At 38.0% G+C, this 20667-nt stretch overlaps 1 protein-coding gene across 2 annotated transcripts in view; it reads right to left on the bottom strand.

Moving 5' to 3' along the window:
- Nucleotides 1-20667, bottom strand: part of HCRTR2 (hypocretin receptor 2) — a 109243-nt gene that overhangs the window by 22057 nt on the left and 66519 nt on the right. For both annotated transcript variants that reach the window (XM_057699551.1, XM_057699550.1), the window contains exon 3: nucleotides 9540-9783. In XM_057699551.1, the coding sequence (XP_057555534.1) occupies nucleotides 9540-9783 (244 nt within the window). The remainder of the gene's footprint in view (nucleotides 1-9539; nucleotides 9784-20667) is intronic.

Raw genomic sequence — 20667 nt, 5'->3', positions numbered from 1 at the left:
ATATAATTGCTTTACACTGTTGTACCAGTTTTTGAGGTATACCAAAATGAATCAGCTGGATTTATACATATATCCCCCATATGTCCTCCCTCCCGTGACTCCCTCCCACCCTCCCCGTCCTGGCCCTCTAAGGCATCACCCATCGTTGAGTTGATCTACCTTTGTTATACAGCAACTTCCCTCTAGCTATCCATTCCACAGTGGGTAGTGTATATATGTCTATGTTACTCTCTCACGTCGTCCCAGCTTCCCCTTTGCCCCTTGCGCCCCCACCAACCCCATGTCCTCCAGTCCATTCTCTGCATCTGCATCTTTTTCTTAATCTGTCACTGGATTCATCAGTACCATTTTTTTTAGATTCCATATATATGAGTTAGCATACAGTATTTGTTTTTCTCTTTCTGGCTTACTTCACTCTATGTGACAGTCTCTAGGTCTATCCGCCTCATTACATATAGCTCCATTTCATTCCTTTTTATGGCTGAGTAATATTCCATTGCATATATATGCTGTATCTTCTTTATCCATTCATCTGTTGATGGGCATTTAGGTTGCTTCCATGTCCTGGCTATTGTAAATAGTGCTGCAATGAACATTATGGTACATGTTTCTTTTTGGATTATGGTTTTCTCAGGGTATATGCCCAGGAGTGGGATTATTGGATCATATGGTAGTTCCATTTTTAGTTTTTTAAGGAACCTCCAAACTGTTTTCCATAGTGGATGTAGCAACTTACATTCCCACCAACAGTGCAGGAGAGTTCCCTTTTCTCCACACCCTCTCCAACATTTGTTGTTTCCAGATTTTTTTGATGATGGCCATTCTGACCAGTATAAAGTGATACCTCATTGTGGCTTTGACTTGCATTTCTCTAGTGATTAGTGATGTTGAGCTTCTTTTCATGTGTTTGTTGGCCATCTGTATGTCTTCTTTGGAGAAATGTCTATTGAGGTTTTCCGTCCATTTGTGGATTGGGTTATTTGCTTTTTTGGTATTAAACTGCATGAGCAGCTTCTATATTTTGGAGATTAATCCTTTGTCCGTTGCTTCATAGGCAATTATTTTTTCCCATTCTGAGTGTTGTCTTCTTGTCTTGCCTTGTTTATGGTTACTTTTGCTGTGCAAAAGCTTTTAAGTTTCATAAGGTCCCATTTGTTTATTCTTGATTTTATTTCCATTATTCTAGGAGGTGGGTCAAAAAGGATCTTGCTTTGATGTACAGAGTGTTCTTCCTATGTTTTCCTCTAGGAGTTTTATAGTGTCTGGCCTTACATTTAGGTCTTTAATCCGTTTTGAGTTTATTTTTAAGTATGGTGTTAGGAAGTGTTCTACTTTCATTCTTTTACATGTTGCTGTCCAATTTTCCCAGCACACGTATTGAGGAGGCTGTCTTTTCTCCATTGTATATCCTTGGCTCCTTTGTCATAGATTAATTGACCATAGTTTATCTCTGGGCTTTCTGTCCTGTTCCATTCATCTATATTTCTGTTTTTGTGCCAGTACCATACTGTCTTGATCACTGTGGGCTTGTAGTAAAGTTTGAAGTGAAGAAGCCTAATGCCACCAACTCTGTCTTTCCTTCTCAACATTGCTTTGGCTATTCGGGGCCTTTTGCATTTCCATACAAATCGTAAGATTTCTTGTTCTAGTTCTGTGAAAAATGCCGTTGGTCATTTGGTTGGGATTGCATTGAATCTGTAAATTGCTTTGAGTAGTATAGTCATTTTCACAAAGTTGATTCCTCCAATCCAGGAACATGGTATATCTCTCCATCTGTTTGTATCATCTTTGATTTATTTCATCAGTGTCTTATAGTTTTCTGCATACAGGTCTGTTGCCTCCTTAAGCAGGTTTATTCCTAGGTATTTTATTATTTTTGTTACAATGGTAAATGGGAGAGTTTCCTTAATTTCTCTTTTGTTGTTAGTGTATAGGAATGCAAGAGATTTCTGTGCATTACTTTTGTATCCTGCTACTTCACTAAATTCATCGATTAGTGCTAGAAGTTTTCTGGTAGAGTCTTTCGAGTTTCCTCTGTATAATATCATGTCATCTGCAAAGAGTGACAATTTACTTCTTCTTTTCCAATTTGGATTCTTTTTATTTCTTTTTCTTCTCTGATTGCTGTGGCTAACACTTCCAAAACTATGTTGAATAATAATGGTGAGAGTGGACACCCTTGTCTTATTCCTGTTCTTAGAGGGAATTCTTTCAGTTTTTCCCCATTTAGAACGATGTTGGCTTTTGGTTTCTAATATATGGCTTTTATTATGTTGAGGTAATTTCCTTCTATGCCCATTTTCTGGAGAGCTTTTGTTATAAATGGATGTTGAATTTTGTCAAAAGCTTTTTCTGCATCTATTGAGATGATCATATGGTTTTTATCCTTCAATTTGTTGATATGATGTATCACGTTGATTGATTTGCATATATTGAAGAATCCTTGCATTCCAGCAATAAACCCCACTTGAGCATGGTGTATGATCTTTTTAATGTGCTGTTGGATTCTGTTAGCTAGTATTTCATTGAGGATTTTTGCATCTACATTCATCTGTGATATTGGCCTGTCATTTTCTTTTTTTGTGACATCTTTGCCTGGTTTTGGTATCAGGGTGATGGTGGCCTCATAGAATGAGTTTGGGAGTGTTCTGCCTTCTGCTATTATTTTGGAAGAGTTTGAGAAGGATAGGTGTTAGCTCTTCTCTAAATGTTTAGTAGAATTCGCCTGTGAATCCCTCTGGCCCTGGGCTTTTGTGTGTTGGGAGATTTTTAATCACAGTCTCAATTTCCATACTTGTGATTGGTCTGTTCATATTTTCTATTTCTTCCTGGTTCAGTCTTGGAAGATTGTACTTTTCTAAGAATTTATCCATTTCTCCCAGCTTATCCAATTTATAGGCATATAGTTGCTTGTAGTAGTCTCTCATGATCTTTTGTATTTCTGAGGTGTCTGTTGTTAGTTCTCCTTTTTCATTTCTAATTCTGTTGATTTGTACCTTCTCCCTTTTTTTCCTGTTGAGTCTGGCCACTGGTTTACCAATTTTCTTTATCTTCTTAAAGAATCAACTTTTAGTTTCATTGATCTTTGCTATTGTTTCCTTCATTTTTCATTTATTTCTGATCTGATCTTTATGATTTCTTTCCTTCTGCTCACTTTGGAGTTTTTTTGTTCTTCTTTCTCTAATTGTTTTAGGTGTAAGCTTAGGTTGTTTATTTGATATTTTTCTTGTTTCTTGAGGTAGGATTGTATTGCTATAAACCTTCCTCTTAGAACAGCTTTTACTGCATCCCGTAGGTTTTGGGTTGTTGTGTTTTCATTGTCATTTGTTTCTAGATATTTTTTATTTCCTTTTTGATTTCTTTAGTGATTTCTTTGTTGTTTAATAGCATATTTTTAGCCTCCATGTGTTTGTATTTTTTACAGTTTTTTTTCCTGTAATTGATATCTAGTCTCATGGCATTGTGGTCAGAGAAGATTCTTGATACGATTTTGATTTTCTTGAATTTACCGAGGCTTGATTTGTGACCTAAGATGTGATCTATCCTGGAGAATGTTCTGTGTGCACTTGAGAAGAAAGTGTATTCTGTCGTTTTTGGATGGAATGTCCTATAAATATCAATTAAGTCAAGGTGGTCTAATGTGTCATTTAAAGCTTGCGTGTCCTTATTTATTTTCTGTTTGAATGGTCTGTCCATTGGTGTAAGTGGGGTGTTCAAGCCTCCTACTATTATTGTGTTACTGTTGATTTCCCCTTTCATGGCTGTTAGCATTTGCCTTATGTATTGAGGTGCTCCTACGTTGGGTGCATAGATATTTACAGTTGTTATATGTTCTTCTTGAATGGATCCCTTGATTATTGTGTAGTGTCCTTCCTTGTCTCTTGTAATAGTCTTTACTTTAAAGTCTAATTTGTCTGATATGAGTATTGCTACTCCAGCTTTCTTTTGACTTCCATTTGCATGGAATATCTTTTTCCATTCCCTTTCAGTCTACATGTGTCCTCTGGTCTGAAGCGGATTTCTTGAAGGCAGCATATAGAAGTGTCTTGTTTTTGTATCCATTCTGCCAGTCTGTGTCTTTTGGTTGGGGCATTTAATCCATTTACATTTAAGGAGATTATTGTCATGTATGTTCCTATTATGATTTTCTTAATTGTTTTGGGTTTGTTTTTGTAGGCGTTTTCCTTGTCTTGTGTTTCCCACTTAGAAAATTTCCTTTAGCAATTGTTGTAAGGCTGGTTTGGTAGTGCTGAATTCTCTTAACTTTTGCTTGTCTGGAAAGCTTTTGATTTCTCCATAGAATCTGAATGAGATTCTTGCTGGGTAGAGTATTCTTGGCTATAGTTTTTTCTCTTTCAGAATTTGCAGTATATCCTGCCACTCCCTTCTGGCCTGCAGAGTTTCTGCAGAAAGATCTGCTGTTATCTTTATGGGTTTTCCCTTATATGTTATTTTTGCTTTTCTCTTGCTGCTTTTAATATTTTTTCTTTGTGTTTAATTTTCATTAGTTTGATTAATATGTGCCTTGGTGTATTTCTCCTTGGGTTTATTCTGTATGGGACTCTCTGTGCTTCTTGGACTTCTTTATTTCCTTTCCCATGTTGGGGAAGTTTTCCACTATAACCTCTCGAACATTGCCTTAGACCTTTCTTTTTTTCTTCTTTTTCTGGGATGCCTATGATTCTAATGTTGGTGCACTTAATGTTGTCCCCAAGGTCTCTGAGACTGTCTTCCATTCTTTTTGTTCTTTTTTCTTTTTCCTGCTCTGTGGCAGTTATTTCCCCTATTCGATCTCCCAACTCACTTACTTGTTCTTCTGCCTCAGTTATTCTGCTGTTTCTACTATCTAGAGTGTTTTTAATTTCACTTATTTTGTTGTTCATTACTGTTTGCTCTTTAGTTCTTCTGAGTCCTTATTAACAGTTTCTTGTATTTTCTCTGTTTTGTTATTGAGATTTTGGATCATCTTTACTATCATTACCTGAATTCTTTTTCAGGCAATTTTGCTATTTCCTCTTCATTTACTTGGTTTTGTGGGTTTTTTCTTGCTCTTTTGCCTGCAAGGTGTTTCTTTGTTTTCCCATTTTGTCTAATTTATAGAATTTGCTGTCTCCTTTCCATATGCTGCCTAGTAGTAATTCCTCTTGTTTCTGCTCTCTGCCCCCAGTGGTGGGGTTTGTCAAGTGTCTTGAGTAGGCTTCCTGGTGGGAGGGTCTGGTGCCTGCTTTCCAGTGTGTGGCTCTAAGTCTTTTCTCTCTGATGAGCAGGGCCATGTGAGGTGGTGTGTTTTAGGGTATCTGTGAGGTTAACATGGCTTTAGGTAGTCTGTGTGCTGATGGGTGGGTTTGTGTTCCTCTCTTGTTTGTAGTTTGGTGTGAGGTATTCACAGCACTGGCAGTTACAGACAGTTGGACAAAGCTGGGTCTTAGACTTTGATATAGGGCTCCATGAGAATTCTCTACAGCTAATCTTCCCTCTGCCTGAGGACTCCCTAGTGGGCTAGCATCCTGGATTCAGTGCTCCCTCCCCAGAGCATCCTACTTGACTTCTGATTGAGTAGTCCAGACTTCAGAGGTTGCTTGTCCCAGGAATAAAGGGGTTTAAAAAGACTGTCCAAGCCCCAGACTAATGGCAGAGTGTTGAGTCAAACAAATACTAAATCAAGGAAACACATATAGGCACAAGACACACAAATACCAAATCCAATAGAACATAAGGCACTAGAAAGACATGACAGAAGAACACTCATATGCAAGTATGCAATCAGACAATCAAAGAGAAAACCAGAAAAAATTCAGACCAAACACACACACACACACGCACAAACACAAATCCAGGAAAAATTTGAAAGCTAGGATCAAATATAATAAAGAGCAAGAGTACACCCAGATAGACTGAAGATTCCCCAAACAAAAACAGACAATTATACTTAGAAGATAAAAACAAAAGCTAATAATAAAAACCAAAACAGTGTATCATATGGAGAATAAAGCAAGGAAACAGAGCTTGATAGAGATTTGAATGAAGTAACCACATAATTTATTGACTCTTTCCACACTGTAATATTGGTTGTAGGATATTATGATATCTCTACTTTTATAACTAGATCACTGATTTAACAGGATAAAGATAAGAAAAACAGTTTATGAGTTAATTGGAAATAAAAGATATTTCACAACAAACTTTTAAAAATTGGACTAAATGGCCTTTGGACTTTCAAGATGTTTAAACTTTACAAAGCTAATCCTATAGTAATTTTAGGTTGTGACTATCACACGTGTTCAAGCTTTAAATTTTTATGTTAAATGTAGACTTATAAATAGTTTATATTAACAAAGCTTTTGCTATGTAAAAATCATTATAGTAAACTAAATGTCTAATGAGCATAATAATAAGAATATGCTTTCAATTTTTCATATTCTTTTTGAAAACATGAAGTTATTAGCAATTTCATTTAGTATATGAAAAACTAATTTCAGAGATTTTATTGCTTAATTTTGTAGATGATCAACTCAATTCAGTATCACTTATCTTAGCCTTTAAGGTCCTTTTAAGTAACTACACTCTAATATAAAATCATTTTCAAATAGTTTTCCTAAATGACTTCTGAAGACTGAGTTTAGATTTTTAGGTATTCAACAATAGTTTCTCTTTTTAAGGAAAATATCCCTTCTATAGTTAGGTAATAAAATGTGAGAGGCTGGGATGAGTTTTCTATATTCATATCGGTTGCTCAAAGGTAATTAGAAAGTGATGCAGCTATTGACTTAATCATGATGACTAATGGGATTCCCTAGTTTTGCCGTCTTTTCTCATGGGGGTTAATGCAGCTCAATCATTCAGGGCAACACTAAAAAAAGGACAAGTTTATAAAATCAGCCCACAAACTTATAAATGAAACTAATTACCAAAATACTTTAGAGAAAATACTACTGACACATGTTGAATAATAGATGGGAATTTTAATCTAATTACCATCTCCATAAACTTAAAGAATCCCTATGTGTGAGTTGGAAGCTTATGAAAACAGCCCTTTGCCCCTTTCCTGTTTGCCCATTTTTGTTCCCATTTAACCTTAAAAGAATATAATTATAAGGATGAGATCACTGACCAATTTAACCTACCTCCTGAGTTATGCTCTCCTGAATGCTCACTGTGCCTTGCCTAACCTGTTGATTCTTTCCTTAGATTAAAAGAAGTAAGAATGAAGAATTAAATAGTTAAAGAATGATGAGTTCTCTACCCCCAGCAACCCCCTTAGCAATCCTGCAGGCAGACCACATGGGCAAGATAAAGAAGAGAGTCAGCCAGCCTGCACTCAGTGGAGAATGACGGAGAATCCAAATTCCTGTCTTGATGATTCACTGAGATTTTCTCCCCTTTTGCCCTTCAAAAACTGTCATGGCTGAGCAGAATCTTTGGAGCTGGTTTCAGGGCATGAATCCACCTTCTCCCCAGATTGCCAGCTTTTCTGATTAAAGCACCTTTCCTTTCTACTGACACTTGCCTCTCGATTATTGACTTTTGAGTGGTGAGCAGCCAAACCTCGGTTCGATAACACTTAGATCTAAATGTGCTTGTTTGCTTTATAACATTTAGCAAATAATTTAATTTTTGGTTCAGTTTCATCATTAACTAAAGCATTCTGATCAAGAGATCTTTCGGCTCTTTTCCAAACATAACTCATTATATAGGAATTACCTAAGAGAGATGTCACAATTGGTCCCCAGCCCATATTTTCCCAATTCTTTCCCACAATTCTTTAGACTATCTCCCTCTGCATTCCAGAAACTACAAGTTTGGACTCCCTTACCTCTTCAAGGGATGGTGCCCATTGTGTGAGTTCTCCTGCTTTCTAAGACACCCTTTTCCTTCTTTCCTGTCTGGAAAAGCCCTGCTCTTTTTTTTTTTTTTGATAGATTTTAGTCATTTAATTGGCCAAATTATTAAATTGTACAGTGACAGAGAATCACACTTGTGCTAGTGAATCTCCACATTTTTAAAGTCTTTCTTAAACTAAAAAATAATTGAGATATTTGAACATTAAGACATAGTCAAATAAAAGGCAAAACAAGTTCATTCTGAGTGACCAGAGTTCAAACCCTGAGCAAATGAACTGCCCCATGTGTTTCCTCCCTGCTCATCTTTAATGTTTTGCTGAAATGTTAGCAACTCCTTATAAACTTTTGTTCAAATGGCCAGGACTGAGACTGTCCTCTCATTTGTGCTCCTAACGCTTTGTATATAAGCATATTAAAATACTAATCACACCATAAACCTTATTTATTTGCCTTTCAGCCTCACTATATACAATGTATTCCCTTAGGCAGAGTCTATTTCTCTTCAGGTTGGCACAATTTCTGGCATATCCTAAGTACTCAAGATGTTGCTTGGCCATTAAATAAATGGGATCAAAGACACTTAAGAAATATGTCTATCATTTTGGAACTTTCCACTCATTTTGTTTTTGTCTTCATTGTTAATGGGGAAACTTGGGAAAAACTGAGGAAGATCCAGAAAGAAATACAGCAAAAGAATTGCAATTGAAGGGAAGGATAAATCTCAGTTTTAATAAGGAGTATTTAATATTTAGAGTAACAGATAAAGCAACTTTTGAAACTTTAATTATCATAGGTCTTTGGATAACATATAGAATAATTGCCGTGTCTTCTGAGTTTTCTCTTGCTGCAGTGAAAAGGTATGCCTAACTTTTCAGTTTCTGATTTTCCTCTTTTCAGTGTTCCAATAAAAGAATCGAGGTAGGAATTAACATGAATTCAGAGATTCATATACTTGAAAATATCAGGTCCATGAGCAATCCTTGGGGTGCACTGCCTCTGTTGATGCATCTTTCCAATAAACAAATGCTTTCCTAGTGTTTACAATCCCTAAATATGAGCCACTGTAATATACTTATCCAGAAGAGAACAGATTGTTTCTTTATATTTCATGTGATAATTTTGTAACTAGTGCTGAAATGCAGGATTATTTTATTTTCTTTCATTCTTGGCTGTATCCAGATTCATGGCATCACCAGGCATTGATAAAGGTGTTTCCACTATTTTACAGTAGAAAAACCACAAAGACTGTTGCTGAGAGTTTTGAACCAAAGGAGCATAAGGCCTCCAAACTTCTGATTATTTAAATTTAACCACTGAACATATCAGATGAGAAACCGAAAAGGACGCCTAATTTCATAATTAGTATAATTCTTAAATCAGGCAATAATAATACCAGTGACAAAATGTATCAGTTTTACTATATTATGAATAGAGAAAACATATTTAGCTAATTTGACTCAGAGAACAGCATAGATCCATGGGCAAGACATCCATGTTCCCAGGCCAGACATGGTTTTTTAAAATGAAAAAACCAGTTGTCTTTGAAGCCCGCTAGGGAACCTGACACCTAAGGCAATATAATGTTCAACCATGTTATAAAATAAACGATATTAACAAATGCCAACTTTACAAAGGCTATGCAAATCAGATTTTCAATTTGCAGCTGTCGTATAAATGCAAGGGCCACAATGGACTTACCACCCCAGCGCTCATCACAGACTGTAAAGAGAGTGGTTTTATTGGCTAAGCCAGGGAGCATGGTGCTGCACTCCATGACGATGGCCTGAGGGATCATGATGATGCAGGACACGATCCAGATGATGATGATGCTATTCCGGGCCCGCTTGGCTGTGCTCTTAAACATGAGAGGGTGACAGATCGCGTACCACCGATCCAAGGCGATGCAGCTCAGGGTGAGGACAGACACAGACACCGACACAGTCTAGGGCAGAAAAGAAGGTAGAACACGGGAAGTACCAGGTGTCACATGGACCATTCTCAGTATTTTTACCGTATCAGAAATATAGGCACACAGATAACCAGATTCAAAGTTGTCAAAAAACACTTCATACAATGCTTTCTGTTAAAAAAGAAAAAAAAAAAAAAGTCTGCCAAAAATAATATTAGAAAAGTATTAGGGAAAAGAATACCTATTTGCCATTAAACATAAAAATGTACCATAAAGCCTTGCAATCTTTTTTAATGCCAAGTGTTTTAATCTATAAGATGGCATTCTTTAAATAATGACGACCATGATTCTGTCTTAGATTTTTTCCATTGATAGGGGAAATCTTATCTTGGAATGGAAAAACAGTAAAATCTATGTTTAGCCTGAACTGGAAAATTCTCTTTCATTTATAGAGAATAATACGATGACATCTTTCTTTTAAATTATCATACAAGAATTTGAGTGCAATTGCATTTAATTAGCATTTTGGAATTATGGGTATCTCATTTCCTATTTTTAAATAATCCAGGTTATTTTTACATCAGTTGATTTCCAACATGTTGCACCCAAAGAAAATCATGAGTCATGATAAAAAATAATTCTCTATATGGACCTCCTTACCATAGTTTTCCCAATGCTGGAATAAGCAATCTGTCTCTAAAATTCAAATAGGTTCACGCAATCCAGATTTCTATATAATTAATAGCACCACAAACAATACTTTAACTTACAACTTTAAGAACTTAGTAAAGGAACATATCAAACATGCCTATCCCCTCTCTGATCAGTTTGGGTAGTTATATTTTGTGTATTCTGTACCAGATGAATAGATCATTAGTTCTGACAAAATCAATTTTCTCAAAACTCTCTCTTTAAAAACAAGCCTCTCTTTGAAAACCAATGACAGGAACAAAACAGTCCTAAAACAGTCTTTGGCACAGTGCTTGATGCGCTTAAAAAATATTTTTTTGAATTAAGGAATAGTCATAAGCCTCAAGCTTAATATACATGGCACAGTCATCTTTCTCTATTTTTCTGTCCTAGTTGTATTGATCTCATAAATGGTGACTGGGCAGACCTCTCTGCTTCTTACATCAGCACCTTCCTTGTCGATGCATTGACTGTAGGTATAGATGAGTGAGAGGGATGTAAGGGCTGGTCCGGCACAGGAGGAAAGGCTCTGGGCTAAGCATCAGGACCACATACCCATTCTCATCTCCTCCCAGCTAGCTGTACAGTGTGGGTCACCTACTTAAGAGCTGTAGGCAAAATGTGGATGGGTTATTGTTTGCTTGTTTATTTGTTTTTTTCTATTACATGAGTGAAATGACAGGATAAGACTCTCGCCAACTCTGATTCTTTTGATCCTCTTTGGAAAAGGCAGCAGAGTGTGATTGGAATCAATGCCACTACCAGGTTTCCTGGGTATGCACCCCATTGCATTTGCTAAATGTGTGATCTTGGGTAAGTTACTTAACCTCTCTATGCCTCAGTTTTCTCATCTGTAAAATTGCATGATAATCGTAGCTATCCATGGAATTGTAGGAACAGCCAGCTGAGATGTGAAATGCCTAGCCCAGGGCTGGTATATAAATGCTGTCTAAATGTTTGTTATTCCTTATTATGATTATGACAATGATGATGGTGATTATACTATTAGTATTCTCTTCCATTCCCAAGCTTGGAATTCTAGCTTATAATTGGAACACACTGCTTTCCAGTGAAGCATAATCACAGAAATTACAAATAAAGGTGTAAACTATGCTAAACTTTTGGAGGTTAATTTCGAGCGTAATCTTAAAGGGATGAACTCTACCAGAGTAGGCTTTGGTTGGTTGATGGCACCTGGCAATTCCTTGGTGCTGCCTTAGAGGGTATTCACACCTCCTTCCCAAATGTCCCCTTCTCCTCCAACCTCCACTCCTTCCCTGAGAACATGTCAAGCACCCAGGGCCCTTCCATACCCTTGCCACCTGGGAATAGGACAGTGGCTGCCTAGTTCTGCATAGCTGACCTTCTGTAGCTGCTGAACCAGAGCTATATTTATCCTCTCTAGCAACCAGAAATGTAAAATATTCATCAAGACTATGTATTTTATTTTTTCATGAATTCTAATCAACATGGGTGAATGGGATAGAAGTAGCGTGCTTCAACTTCTGAAGTCATTTCTATTAGTTCCCTCTACTGTTAGATAGTAATAATCAGTTCAAAACAGTGCACTTGAGGGATGGCTGTCCAGTGCCAACGGTGAGCCAGGGTGCAGTGCCTTCTCATGAGAGAACATGCTGGTTCAGTTAATCTAACTGTAGAATCCATTGCATGGACCCCTGGCCCTCAGTGATTTAAGAGTCGCTGTTTGACTACCACATTTGCTGGTGTATAATATACTCTAGTACACAATTAGCATTGAATTTACATGATTTTCTTGAAGGGGATATACAACTTCACCTTATCATAAGTGATTATAAATGAGAGTTTTGTTGTTGCTTTACTTGCAGGACTGTACTTCTGGGTGCCTTTTTCATTGAAATTTTGATATTAGCTCAAGTCAACCTGATAATAAATCATTTGAGAAATGGACGTAGTGCAAATTATGAACAGGATGAGTGGAGTGAAGTGAGATGTTGTGAACTTTCTTTTGCCGTTGGTGCTTTATCTTGCACCCATCCTATGAGTACCTTGTGGTCAGGGCAACGTGGGAAGCTTTCTTTGGTAGAGGAGTCAGTTTCATACTAGTATATAGATGTGACAAAAGGGACTCAGAGATTCATGACAAGCAGAAATGGAAATTTTGCCAAATCACAAGTTTAGATGACAGGAACTAATAGATTAGAAGGTGGAGAAGTGTGACGGAGAGCAAGGAAGCCTGTCCCGTCACCCAACGCCCAACACCCACAACTCAGTTGGCTTTTGTTCTTCTTCTCCTGGCATTTCCTGTGTAGTGCTTTTTCTGCAGTTACAAAACAAAAAGTCTCTCTGAAAAAGCAGTCAACTGCTCCTGCATGTATGAGAAGAAAAGTGAAATATTTTATATTTTTTCTAGAAATTCATGATAATTATTCAGCAAGTAGGTCAATAAGTGTTAATGGTCTTAGACCTATGGTATGATTAAAGACATAAAAGGGTCATTTTAATTATTTAGCTAAGTTTTATATTTGTGAGATTTTTAAGATTGATGAGAGTTTGCTGAAGTCTTGTATATCAGTCATAAATCCAAAGGTTGTATTGAGTTTTATTTAGAAGAAAAAAAACATGTAAGTAATAGGAAATTAGTAAATGTCCAAAGAATCTTAAATGCAACCAAATAACCTTAAAATTTGGCTGGGTGTTTTGTACGTGTTTTTAAATACTCAATAGGACATAAGTACCATATGAGGGATCCCTGGTTTCAGAACATCACAATTAAAAGGAAAAAAACCTACTTAAATGATTGGCTTATTACACATTGGCACTATTCCTTCTAGTTGGGAAATTTTTATGGAAAATGGACAATAAATTTGGAGATATGAGTTCTACCAGTGCCCCAATATTTTCGTGCATTTACTTTCCATCAAGAAGTAATGTTGAATGAGGTAATGAATGGGTCTAATCTTTTCCACCTGACTCAGATCTTGTGGTTGTTAATAGCTTTGTCCTTGATCTATAGAGAAAAGGATCAACTGAGGAGTTGACTAAACTGGGCACTTTATAGAGAAGCAGATAGAAGCTATCAAGAAATGAAGATGTTTTTTCAACTGTAAGACTTGTGAAGCTGTGCTGCTCGAAAGAATACTGTTTATGAGGAACATTAAGAGAGACCCATGCCCTGCATCGCTCGTGGTTGCATGCTGTTTTCAATCTGTCCTTGAGTCCACATAGGTGAATCTGGAACACCTAGTCTGTAAAACAGTATCAATGTGCATTAGAACAGGGCTGCACCCACGACTGGGTGATACACCCCTCCCCATCACCCTACTCTCCGCCAGGGAAACTTCTGGTTTGTAGAGAGAACAACTCAGCCAATTGAAGATTCTGAGCAACTTAAGCCTTCTTAAAACTTAGGAAGGAGAAAAAGATGGCGGCGAAGTAGAGAGACGTGGAGTGCATCCCTCTCCACAGATGCATTGGGAATGCACGGAAGGACGCAGTCATTCCCACGGAGAGCCAGCTGAACACCAGCAGACGGCCTCAGACACCAGAAAGGGCTGCGGGGAGCCCGACATAGCCGGTAGGGAGGCATCTACGAGGGCTCAAAGAGGGTGAAGCAGCGGAGCTGTGGCAGACGGGAGGGAGTGAGAAACATACGGAGGGTCCGCAGCGCAGCTCAGCGTTCCCGGACTGAGACATCGATCCGCGGCTGAACGGAGGGTCCAGGAGCGGGAGCGTGGGAACCGGAGAGCTGGTTCAGGGGGAGAAACATTGTTGCCGGTAGGGTGACGGACCGAGAGGACAGGAGGGAGGAGGTCCGCGGAGAGGAGTGCCGGTCCCTGAGAACTGCCCGGCCATGATGGCGGCTGGAGGCTGCAGGCTCCCGGGCGGGGGGGAGGAGCCACGCGCATAGCCTCTCTCTCTTTCGGTGCCTCTGCAACAGGCAGTGGAGAGAAGCCCTGCGGGCCACCTGAGGCGCTCAGGGATAACAAGCACCCTCAGGCACTCAGGCGGGGCTAGATTAAAACTCCTTGCAACACCAGCAGCAGGGAGGCTGCCGAAAGAAAAAAAAAAAACCAGCATCAAAAAGAAAAAACCCCGAGAGAGGCCCAACTCTAAGACTTTCTGTGTACGCCTGAGCCACCGGCGCCCTCTGCAACAGGGACCTCCAAGCCTGACTGAAACAACAGTGCGCCACTGCTCACTCACTCCCAGGAGAAGGAGCCACTATTGTACCTTCTCCCTCCCCACACACCGAGGCTTACAGACGAACAATAAAGGAACCTCTGCTGGTCACAGAATAACGCAAAAAAAAAAAAAAAACCCAAGGCAAGGAGAAGGACACTTACAGCTGAGACGCTAAGGACACAGAAATAGTAGTATCAATACCTATTGAACTGGTCCATTCTGGGATCAGTTCTGGATTTTTTTTTTTTTCTTTCTCTCTCTTTTTTTTTTTTTTTTTTTTGATTTATTAAATACAATCTTAGCCCGAAGGGATCTACAAGTTTTTTACAACATAATTTTTTAAGGAGATTTTTTATTCTTTTTTTTTTTTTTTTTTTTTTGCCTTTTTATATACTTCTATATCTAGCTAAGTTTTTGGTAGTACGGACAAAATATCTTTCATACTTTCCTTTCATCCCTTTCTTTTATACACTTCTATTCCTTTCTTTTTCTTTGCATATTTCCAACCACATTACGCTCTTCTGTTCCCCTTTCTTCCAGCCATTTTAAGTGTATTTTTGTCTTTATCTTAGTTCTTAATACAGTTGTCTAATTACATTCTGAGAATCTCCATTCTCTCTGGTGGTACTCCAGCTCATTTCTATATTTGATCCTAGCATACAAAATCTCCCTGGATTGATGTTTGTATGTGTAGGGTGTTATTTGTTGTTTGTTTGCTTTTGCTTTTGTCTCTGATTTGTTCTGTTTCAGTTGTCAATTTCTGCTGGGTTTCTCTTTGAATATCTGATAGCACACTGGGGTTCTGTCAGGTCTTTCTAGAGCCTTATGTCCTAATGGATTCAATAATTGTGTGTCTTATACATGTATGTGTTTCCTAGACTGAATATACGTTTAATCCAATACTTGGACATTAGTCTGAGGCTTGGACAGTCTTCTATAAACACCTCTATCACCAGGACAAGCAACCCCAAAAGCTTGGACAACCATGAGGAAACAAAGAAACCCCATGCAGGCAAAGGAGCAGGAAAAAAACCCACAAGACCAAATAAATGAGGAGGAAATAGGAAAAATGCCTGAAAAAGAATTTAGAGTAATGATAGTAAAAATGATACAAAATCTCGATAACAAAATAGAGAAAGTACAAGAAACAGTTCATAAGAACTCAGAAAAACAAACAGCAATGGATAACAAAATAACTGAAATTAAAAATACTCTAGATGCTATAACCAGCAGAATGACTGAGGCAGAAGAACGAATAAGTGAGTTGGAAGACAGAATGGGAGAAATAAACGCCACAGAGCAGGAAAAAGAAAAAAAAATAAAAAGACTAGAAGACAGCCTCAGAGACCTCAGTGATAACCTTAAACGTACCAACATTCGAATTATAGGCATCCCAGAAGAAGAAGAAAACAAGAAAGGGTCTGAGAAAATATTTGAAGAGGTTCTAGTGGAAAACTTCCCCAACATGGGAAAGGAAATAATTCACCAAGTCCAAGAAGCACAGAGAGTCCCATACAGAATAAACCCAAGGAGAAATACACCAAGACACCTATTAATCAAACTAACGACAATGAAACACAAAGAAAAAATATTAAAAGCAGCAAGAGAAAAGCAACAAACAACATATAAGGGAAAACCCATCAGGATAACAGCTGACCTTTCTACAGAAACTCTGCAGGCCAGAAGGGAATGGCAGGATATCCTGAAAGTCCTGAAAGAGAGAAACCTACAGCCAAGAATACTCTACCCAGCAAGAATCTCATTCAGATTTGAGGGAGAAATCAAAAGCTTTCCAGACAAGCAAAAGTTGAGAGAATTCAGCACCACCAAACCAGCCTTACAACAAGTGCTAAAGGAACTTCTCTAAGTAGGAAACACAAGAAAAGGAAAACACCTACAAATACAAACCCAAAACAATTAAGAAAATGGTAATTGGAACACACATGTCAATAATCACTTTAAATGTAAATGGATTAAATTCTCCAACCAAAAGACACAGACTGGCTGAATGGATCCAAAAACAAGACCCTTCTATATGCTGCCTACAAGAAACCCACTTCAGACCAAGGGATACATATAGACTGAAAGTGAAGGGATGGAAAAATATATTCCATGCAAATGGAAGTCCAAAGAAAGCTGGAGTAGCAATACTCATATCAGACAAATTAGACTTTAAAGTAAAGACTATTAAAAGAGACAAGGAGGGGCACTACATAATGATCAAGGGATCCATCCAAGAAGAACATATCACAATGGTAAATATCTATGCCCCCAATATAGGAGCACCTCAATACATAAGACAAAAGCTAACAGCTATAAAAGGGGACATCGACAGTAACACAATAATAGTGGGAGACTTGAACACCCCACTTACATCAATGGACAGATCATCCAAACAGAAAATAAATAAAGACACACAAGCTTTAAATGACACATTACACCATCTCAACTTAATTGATATTTATAGGACATTCCATCCAAAAACGACAGACTACACGTTCTTCTCAAGTGCACACGGAACATTTTCCAGGATAGATCACATCTTGGGTCACAAATCAAACCTCAGCAAATTCAAGAAAATTGAAATCATATCAAGCATCTTCTCAGACCACAATGCCATGAGACTAGATATCAATTACAGGAAAAAAACTGCAAAAAATACAAACACATGGAGGCTAAACAATTCACTCTTAAACAACCAAGGAATCACCACAGAAATCAAAGAGGAAATCAAAAAATATCTAGAAACAAATGACAACGAAAACACAACAACCCAAAACCTATGGGATGCAGCAAAAGCAGTTCTAAGAGGGAAGTTTATAGCCATACAGTCCTACCTTAAGAAACAAGAAAAGGATCGAGTAAACAACCTAACCTTACACCTCAAACAACTAGAGAAAGAAGAACAAAGAAACCCCAAATTGAGCAGAAGGAAAGAAATCATAAAGATCAGAGCAGAAATAAATGAAAAAGAAAGGAAAGAAACCATAAGAAAAATAAATGAAACTAAAAGCTGGTTCTTTGAGAAGATTAACAAAATTGATAAACCATTAGCCAGACTCATCAAGAAAAAAAGAGAGAAGATGCAAATCAACAGAATTAGAAATGAAAAAGGAGAAGTAACAACGGACACCTCAGAAATACAAAAGATCATGAGAGACTACTACAAGCAACTATATGCCAATCAATTGGATAACCTGGAAGAAATGGATACATTCTTAGAAAAATACAATCTTCCAAGACTGAACCAGGAAGAAATAGAAACCATGAACAGACCAATCACAAGTACAGAAATTGAGGCAGTGATTAAAAATCTCCCAACACACAAAAGCCCAGGACCAGATGGATTCACAGGCGAATTCTATCAAACGTTTCGAGAAGAGTTAACACCTATCCTTCTCAAACTCTTCCAAAATATTGTAGAAGGCGGAGCACTCCCAAACTCATTCTACGAGGCTACCATCACCCTGATACCAAAACCAGGCAAAGATGTCACAAAAAAAGAAAACTACAGACCAATATCACTGATGAATATAGATGCAAAAATCCTCAACAAAATACTAGCTAACAGACTGCAACAGCACATTAAAAAAATCATACACCACGATCAAGTGGGGTTTATCCCTGGGATGCAAGGATTCTTCAATATACGCAAATCAATCAACGTGATACATCATATCAACAAACTGAAGGATAAAAACCATATGATCATTTCAATAGATGCAGAAAAAGCTTTTGACAAAGTTCAACATCCATTTATGATCAAAGCTCTCCAGAAAATGGGCATAGAAGGAAATTACCTCAACATCATAAAAGCCATATATGACAAACCAAAAGCCAACATTGTTCTCAATGGAGAAAAACTGGAAGAATTCCCTCTAAGAACAGGAACAAGACAAGGGTGTCCACTCTCACCACTGTTATTCATCATAGTTTTGGAAGTGTTAGCCACAGCAATCAGAGAAGAAAAAGAAATCAAAGGAATCCAAATTGGAAAAGAAGAAGTAAAATTATCACTCTTTGCAGATGACATGATATTATATATAGAAAACCCTAAAGACTCTACCAGAAAACTGCTAGCACTCATTGATGAGTTTAGTCAAGTAGCAGGATACAAAATTAATGCACAGAAATCTCTTGCATTCCTATACACTAACAACGGAAGAGCAGAAAGAGAAATTAAGGAAACTCTCCCATTCACCATTGCAACCAAAAGAATCAAATACCTAGGAATAAACCTGCCTAAGGAGGCAAAAGATCTGTATGCAGAAAACTTTAAGACATTGATGAAAGAAATCAAAGATGACACAAACAGATGGAGGGACATACCATGTTCCTGGATTGGAAGAATCAACATCATGAAAATGACTGTACTACCCAAAGCAATTTACAGATTCAATGCAATCCCGATCAAATTACCAATGGCATTTTTCACAGAACTAGAGCAAGAAATCTTACGATTTGTATGGAAACGCAAAAGACCCCGAATAGCCAAAGCAATCTTGAGAAGGAAAAATGGAGTTGGTGGAATCAGGCTTCCTGACTTCAAACTATACTACAAGGCCATAGTGATCAAGACAGTATGGTACTGGCACAAAAACAGAAAGGAAGATCAATGGAATAGAATAGAGAACTCAGAAGTAAGCCCAAACACATATGGGCACCTTATCTTTGACAAAGGAGGCACGAGTATACAATGGAAAAAAGACAGCCTCTTCAATAAGTGGTGCTGGGAAAATTGGACAGCAACATGTAAAAGAATGAAATTACAACACTTCCTAACACCATACTTAAAAATAAACTCCAAATGGATTAAAGACCTACATGTAAGGCCAGACACTATCAAACTCCTAGAGGAAAACATAGGCAGAACACTCTTTGACATACATCAAAGCAAGATCCTTTTTGACCCACCTCCTAGAATCATGGAAATAAAATCAAGAATAAACGAATGGGACCTCATGAAACTTAAAAGCTTTTGCACAGCAAAAGAAACCATAAACAAGACTAAAAGGCAACCCTCAGAATGGGAAAAAATAATTGCCTATGAAACAACGGACAAAGGATTAACCTCCAAAATATACAAGCAGCTCATGCAGCTTCATACCAAAAAAGCAAATAACCCAATCCACAAATGGGCAGAAGACCTAAATAGACATTTCTCCAAAGAAGACATACAGATGGCCAACAAACACATGAAAAGATGCTCAACATCACTCATCATCAGAGAAATGCAAGTCAAAGCCACAATGAGGTATCACCTCACACCAATCAGAATGGCCATCATCACAAAGTCTGGAAACCACAAATGTTGGAGAGGGTGTGGAGAAAAGGGAACTCTCCTGCACTGGTGGTGGGACTGTAAGTTGGTACAGCCACTATGGAAAACAATTTGGAGGTTCCTTCAAAAACTACAAATAGAACTACCATATGATCCAGTAATCCCACTCCTGGGCATATACCCAAAGAAAACCATAATCCCAAAAGAAACTTGTACCATAATGTTTATTGCAGCACTCTTTACAATAGCCAGGACATGGAAGCAACCTAAATGCCCATCAACAAATGAATGGATACAGAAGATGTGGCATATATATACAATGGAATATTACTCAGCTATAAAAAGGGATGAGATGGAGCTATATGTCATGAGGTGGATAGAACTACAATCTGTCATACATAGTGAAGTAAGTCAGAAAGAGAAGGACAAATATTGTATGCTAACTCACATATACGGAATCTAAAAATGGTACTGATGATCTCAGTGACAAGAACAAGGAAGCAGATACAGAGAATGGACTGGAGAACTCGAGGTATGGGAGGGGGCGGGGGGTGAAGGGGAAACTGAGAAGAAGCGAGAGAGTAGCACAGACATATATATACTACCAACTGTAAAATAGTCAGTGGGAAGTTGTTGTATAACAAAGGGAGTCCAACTCAAGGATGGAAGATGCCTTAGAGGACTGGGGCAGGGAGGGTGGGGGGGACTCGAGGGGGGGGCGTCAAGGAAGGGAGGGAATATGGGGATATGTGTATAAAAACAGTTGATTGAACCTGGTGTAC

This window comes from Hippopotamus amphibius, chromosome 11 (genome assembly GCF_030028045.1).
Source record: "Hippopotamus amphibius kiboko isolate mHipAmp2 chromosome 11, mHipAmp2.hap2, whole genome shotgun sequence".
NCBI classification, from domain to species: domain Eukaryota; kingdom Metazoa; phylum Chordata; class Mammalia; order Artiodactyla; family Hippopotamidae; genus Hippopotamus; species Hippopotamus amphibius.
This window is presented reverse-complemented; position numbering and strand designations above follow the sequence as displayed.